A 6290-nucleotide genomic window follows, 5' to 3' on the forward strand; every position below is an offset into this window, starting at 1 on the left:
ACAATAAAACAGGTTAAACTAACCTCATACATGTCATAGCTGAGACACTTGTATCATTGTCCAATTTTAAACAAGTAGTTTTATCTAAATGTAAAGATTGATAAAAAATTTAATATTGGTACAATGTACATAGTTCCAAAGAGTGAAAAAAGCCAAGAGCATAAAAAGCAACAGGGGCTAAAGCTAGTGTGTACAATATTTCATAATTCAAATATTGGATATTGGATTTATTCTACAGATTTGCAAGCTTAAGCTTATTGCCTGAATTCTGATGATGATTATTCATCCTATTGCTGAAAATTATTTTAGGCAATAAGTGAACTCTGAAATTTATTCATATTAGGTGATTTATTCTTGATATAAAAGTTTCTTGTATTACATGTGTAAAAAATCCATTAGACAGATCTTCAAATTAAGCATGTTTAGTAAGTTTATTAATTAATTTTAGCAATTAAAATGTTTAAAAACAGAATTAACTCATACTTTTTTCATGTTTTTGTGGTATAACAAAATATAAAATCGATTTTAAAAAAGTTATTGTATTTAATTCAAAAAGGGGGAGATTTTATAAAATAATTTAAATATTTATTGGAAAATAAAGTCAAGCTGTTTTGAGCTGGCAAAAATTAGACAAAATTAAGATAAGATATTTTGCTCACACCGATTTCAATTTTTTGTATTGGATAAATAAATTTTTTTAACACAAATTTCTATCAAGTTTTCATATTTTTTAATTTATTATTTGATTCGTTTTAATTCAAAAAACATATTTTATTAGTGATTTTATTTCCTTTCTCTTGTGGAGATCTCTGCTCATATTAACACGTATGTTATTTGCAGTAATAAAATAAAATTGTTGAAGTACTCACAATTTATATGAAAAATGCACGAGATTTGACTTTGAACTTTTGAGTACAAGTATGAAACCGTGACACTTCATACAATGTTTCATTTTTTCATTTCGTATTTTTCTTTCGCGCCAATACAATTGACAGCGGTTATGACATCCAAGTTAAGATAATCCTAAGATAGATCCAATGTGCATGCTGAGACATGTCGTCTGTAGGTCCTACTTTTTTTTGTAACTTTATTATAAATTCTATTCTCAGAGTATCTTATGGGACTGATTTTAAGACAGTTTTGATAAACAGGACCCAGTTCTCATAATGCTATGATGTAACACATATTTTTTCGTTCATTTAAATGAATAAATGTCTTTTATTTACTCGCATTTATATTTTAGGCATTAAGCTTAATGCCTGCACACATTTTTTAGGATTTAAGACTAATGCCTAACATCATTTAGGCATTAGACTTACTGCCTAGGCGTTAGCTTATTGCCTAGGATTTAAGCTTAATGTCTAATTTCACTTATTGCCGCTAACATATATATATATGTGGAACTTGGTTAAAATACACGTTGTATATTTCATCAAATAAAATATATTAATTTTTGGTAAAGTTGTTTACCATTTTATCGAATATATATATATTACTACAAGATAAAGGTTGGTTTACATTTGTTAAATCAGTGTTTGATATATCAAGTTGAATAATGGTTATAAATATGTTTATAAATTTGTAAATGTAGCATTGTGCTTATGTTTCAGAAATAAAGATATATACTTATGTAATCTATAATAAAAGTTTTTGATTGCTTAAAAGGTGCATTAATTCTTAAAGAAAGGAAGGAGGGTATGTGACTAAAATAAGAGACTGGGAATGATTTAAACAGGCTTTTCCTCATGAATATGAACAAGAGAAATTCATATTAGATTCTATGAGAAAGAAATCCATAATTCTTGGTTATTAGCCGAACAGAATAATAATATTAGGTACACATTCTTCTTTACTGCAAGTGAGGTGAGTGCTCAGAGTCAAGACCTTGGACCATCATTTTAAATCATGAGTTTTTTGCAAAGGCAAGGAATTATATATAATTTATATAAATGTCCTGACCATAATAACCTAAAACTGCTTTCAAAGTTAGACCTCCTGGCATTGTTTTAAAGTTATAATTGAAAATGGGAAATGTGTCAAAGCAGCAACAACCCAACCATAGAGCATACAACCATTGACTGGTAAACATGTTTTAATATTAAGTCTATAAAATATATCATTTTCTACATCAAACTTATCTTTTGATGAGTTAACTTAAAGTATCTCCAAGAAAACAGTTAAAACGGAAAGCATTCCCGTACTTAAATCAGACTATAAAAATATAGTGTTATTAGTTAAATAAATTTTAACAAGAAATCTGTATACACATTCTTGAAAATGGTAAAGAAATTTTAAAAACTCACCACTATTCATCTTGCTTTTTTCTGTTTAATGATTATTTGGAATAACAGGGATTTTATATAGGTAATGAAGCCATACCCCTGTAATGACTTGTTTATTGGCCTTTTTACTCAAAATAACCAGTGTCAATTAAAAACAATGGAAGAGGACGTTCAAAGGTGCTATAATTGCTAATTAGTATCCTTAATGACAATATTATCAAGTCGGCAGAGGACCCTTTACAATACCCTTTACAATAAATGACTTTAGTTAATGACAGGTGCATAGGTACACACATTATTATTAATATTAACTGTGTGGTTGTTGTTTTTTTTGTGTTTGAAATTGAATAATAGAATATGCAATCATTTCATTAATCAATTGTCAACTGTTTTGACAAGGACTTGTCACCTGAAATATCTGTTAATCCATATAATAATTCATTGATGAAATTGTTACATCTTTTATTAAATAAAAAAATGATTCTTACCTTTTCTATCGTACAATCATAAACAGTGTTGTCGGTTTCAAAACGAAAGTAAAACGTCGAAAAATTGCCGTCCAATTAAAACACTTGTTATATCGTCCTTTGGTATATTTAGAATCCGAAATAAACCTAGATTATCTGGAAAATGAGATAATGAATTATCTGAAATTCAGATAATTAATTATCTGGAGATAAATTAGGATTATATGAAAATCAGTCAAATAAACCTAGATTTTCTTAATATTTTAAAATAAACCGGGATTTTCTCCAGATAATGAATTTTCTGTATTATCTGAGATAAACTAGGATTTTTTCGAATTTGAATTAAGCTGAGATAATCTTAGTTTATCTGAGATAAACCGGGATTATCTCAGATAAACCTAATTTATCTGAGATAATCTAAGATTAATTAATAAAAGTGGTTCAGGCGTGCCATATAGATGTGTAGTTGGGTCTGGAAGATCATTGAACCTGTTTATAAACAGATACCTCACAGGTGATTTTAGCCACGTTTGGTTTATTTCGTCGAACAAATTTAGAGGAGTAGATTTTTGTTCAAATCTAAAGGAGATGATTAGGAACTATACTGATGAATGGCAGTTTAAGGTGGCTCGGGACTATTCGACTGCGCATAATTTCACGCATGAATTACAAAAGTATTTGTCGTAAATTCGATATATTTTTTTTAAATATTTTGAATGAATAGAAATGTAAAATCATTGTAGTTATGTGAAAAATAGAATATTTTCGTTATTATCCGTATTTGTTAAAGGGTCAAAATGACATTTCACCCATTTTCACCATTTTCCGTCCAAAATTTGGGTTTTAAGGCAAAATATTTTTTTTCCTTATCGGTGACCTATGTTTTTTATTGGCTCATTCTTTGAAGCTATATTACAGCTTTTCTTATTACAGTTTTGGACCAATTGTCATAGAAAGTTTTTTTGATATTCTGATAAAAAGATGTCAACACCTCTATTTTCCCTATTATTTCATTGAAAAATGTTCCATTTTACATACCTGTTTAAAAGTAAAATTTTGAGCTCAAATGGTCCGTGACCCCCTATTTTTTTTCGACCAATTTGATTCATTTTCTTTAAAGAATAAAATAACCAAAAATACGGCACTTCTGATAGAAACTTCGAATAGGCCCGAGCCACCTTAAATGCATTTAAGATGAGAACATGAACATTAAATCTGCTTTGTACTAGAGATAAACACTGAGGTAATTCGAGGAGAACCTCTACCATCGCCTTTAATGGACCATATATATATATGAGTTAACAGGATAACTGACCAGCTAGATTCTGATTTCTCGTTGCTAATACAGACGTGCACTAGAGGGTGCTTCAACATGTTCAATGCTTCATCAACTATCTGAGGTTAACTAAAAGGTCCATTACAAATTGTTGTGTAACAGCTAGATATACGAACTTCTTTTTATTTATGTAAAACTGGAACAATTTGAAAATGCTGCAACATAAAACAATCCAAAGTCTTAATCCTTATTGTCTTAATTAGTCTATTTAACAAATTGAATAACAGTCGTTTATCCGAACAGAAAAGCAGGATTGTATAGCGATAAATACTTCTTTAAGTTAATATAGTGTTATCAAATTCTCTACATTATTTTTTTGTACAATTCATAGATAAAAAAAATCCAGTTCCAGATTTGTTCTATTGGCACTGTCTTTCATACATATAATTCATAAAAGTCTTCCTATACCACGTATTTGTTTGTTATCGTTCTAGAAGAGAAAAAACTATGACAAAGGATCATTTAGATATTCTTTTAAATGTCCACACTAGTGTTGATTTCGTGTAGACCCTACACTCCCGAATACTCAACCTCGTAAAGTTTGGCTTTATCATTTTTAAGACTTTCTTCACCACGTCCACATCCTATATAAAGTTTTCCTGGTGTGGAGAGCGCAATAGAATGTGGATACTGGATTCCAAGGTTATATACATTTAAGTATGAAATGAATTCTCCATCACTGTTCAAAATACGAACTACACTTACCGCCCAGTCTACAACCAAAATGTTATCTGATTGTGTAACAAGTATACCCAGGGGTATAAAGGGCTTGTCTTCAGTATTAACATCATCATGACCTGTATAAATCCCTTTAATATTTCCTTCCTGACCAATTACAACAATTCTTCCTTTGGCATTTTTCAATAAGCGATCCACTACGCAGATATTGTTAGAACTGGTACTTGTTACATAAGTAGGTAATGTGAACAAAGGTTTATTGTTAATATCTGTTTCATACTCAATGAGATGGTTTCCTGATTGGTCCATTACAATGACAATCCGTCTTCCTGTTACCGGGAATGTTGCCCCTCGCGATTTGGCTGCTATGACGACTTTCTGATCTTTGGTGACGTGGATTCCCCAAGGGATCAATAATGGCCCTACATCAAAGACAGAATCTCTAAGTTGTCTTCAATCAATGCATTGCAATGTACTTTCAAAGTTTGAAACAAGAACGTTGCTTGAAATAATATCTAAACCAAGAACCCCTATGTTGAAACTTGATATTACATCAACCCGGTCTTTTTCCAGTTTAATATGTTGAAATAAATGATTTTCATTGTCAGCTATGCATACAGAGCCATCAGGACATCTAACAAGGTAATGAATATTCATAATCTCTGTCTTCCATTGGTTAGCAACCTTGAATTCAACGTTGGAATGGTGTTCCGTTAATCTTGTATTATCTTCTAGTGATCCAAAATTAAGCACTGTAAATTCACCAGGAAAAAAGTTTGGCAAAGGAGATATGTTCATGGAGTCTTGTGACATATCTTCATGTAGTTTAATATTCAATTGATCAAAATCTCTGAAAAATTGCACGAAATTCCTGGATGTGATGATATTTTCTAAAGCATCGTTGTTCAAATGCATGCGTTGAATCTTTTTTTTTATTTGTGTTTCTTTGTGTTTCAAGGTACTGAAGTGCTTATCTAAATCTTGAACAAGATTGTCCGCATATTGGTCAACTGCATTGTGTAGTTGTTTTCTCTGATCTAGAATGTTCTGCTTAACGTTTCTCAATTTGGCATTGTCAGTTTCTTCAAGAGCTATAACCTTTTTTTTTTCAGAGCCTACTTTAGTTAAATTCCTCTTCATCTTTTTCTGTCCCTCTTTTAATTTCTCTTTTTTTTCGCGAAACTCTTCTTCATCTATAAAGTGGTGTCCATTGTGGACCTTGACAATACATTTCAGACAGATAATCTTATTGCAGGTTCCACAGTAAAGACTGCAAAATTGGTCGGTATGGTCAGGACATCTCACTCCACTGAAGACAAATCTGTCCCAGGAGTCTTCGTGCTCTCTGATCTCCTGGATATTCACGATTCTATGGTCTTTTGCAATTCTTAAGTGAACTCTATGTTTACATCGATCGCACATTAACAGGTTACAATCTGTACATTTCCATTCTATCTTATTCCCACCCTCGCACAGCTGACAACCAACCGGGATCTGTCCTTTTCGTAACGACTTGGAAAACGCCAT

At 31.0% G+C, this 6290-nt stretch overlaps 2 protein-coding genes across 2 annotated transcripts; both read right to left on the reverse strand.

Moving 5' to 3' along the window:
* Positions 1–4595: 4595 nt before the first annotated feature.
* Positions 4596–5072, reverse strand: LOC134688019 (tripartite motif-containing protein 2-like). Its single transcript, XM_063548486.1, has one exon. It carries the CDS (start codon positions 5070–5072, stop codon positions 4596–4598), a length of 477 nt encoding a protein of 158 aa, XP_063404556.1.
* Positions 5073–5216: 144 nt separating this feature from the next.
* LOC134688020 (E3 ubiquitin-protein ligase TRIM45-like) lies at positions 5217–6290 on the reverse strand. Its single transcript, XM_063548487.1, has one exon. It carries the CDS (start codon positions 6288–6290, stop codon positions 5217–5219), a length of 1074 nt encoding a protein of 357 aa, XP_063404557.1.

Source organism: Mytilus trossulus, chromosome 10 (assembly GCF_036588685.1).
Source record: "Mytilus trossulus isolate FHL-02 chromosome 10, PNRI_Mtr1.1.1.hap1, whole genome shotgun sequence".
Classification (NCBI taxonomy): domain Eukaryota; kingdom Metazoa; phylum Mollusca; class Bivalvia; order Mytilida; family Mytilidae; genus Mytilus; species Mytilus trossulus.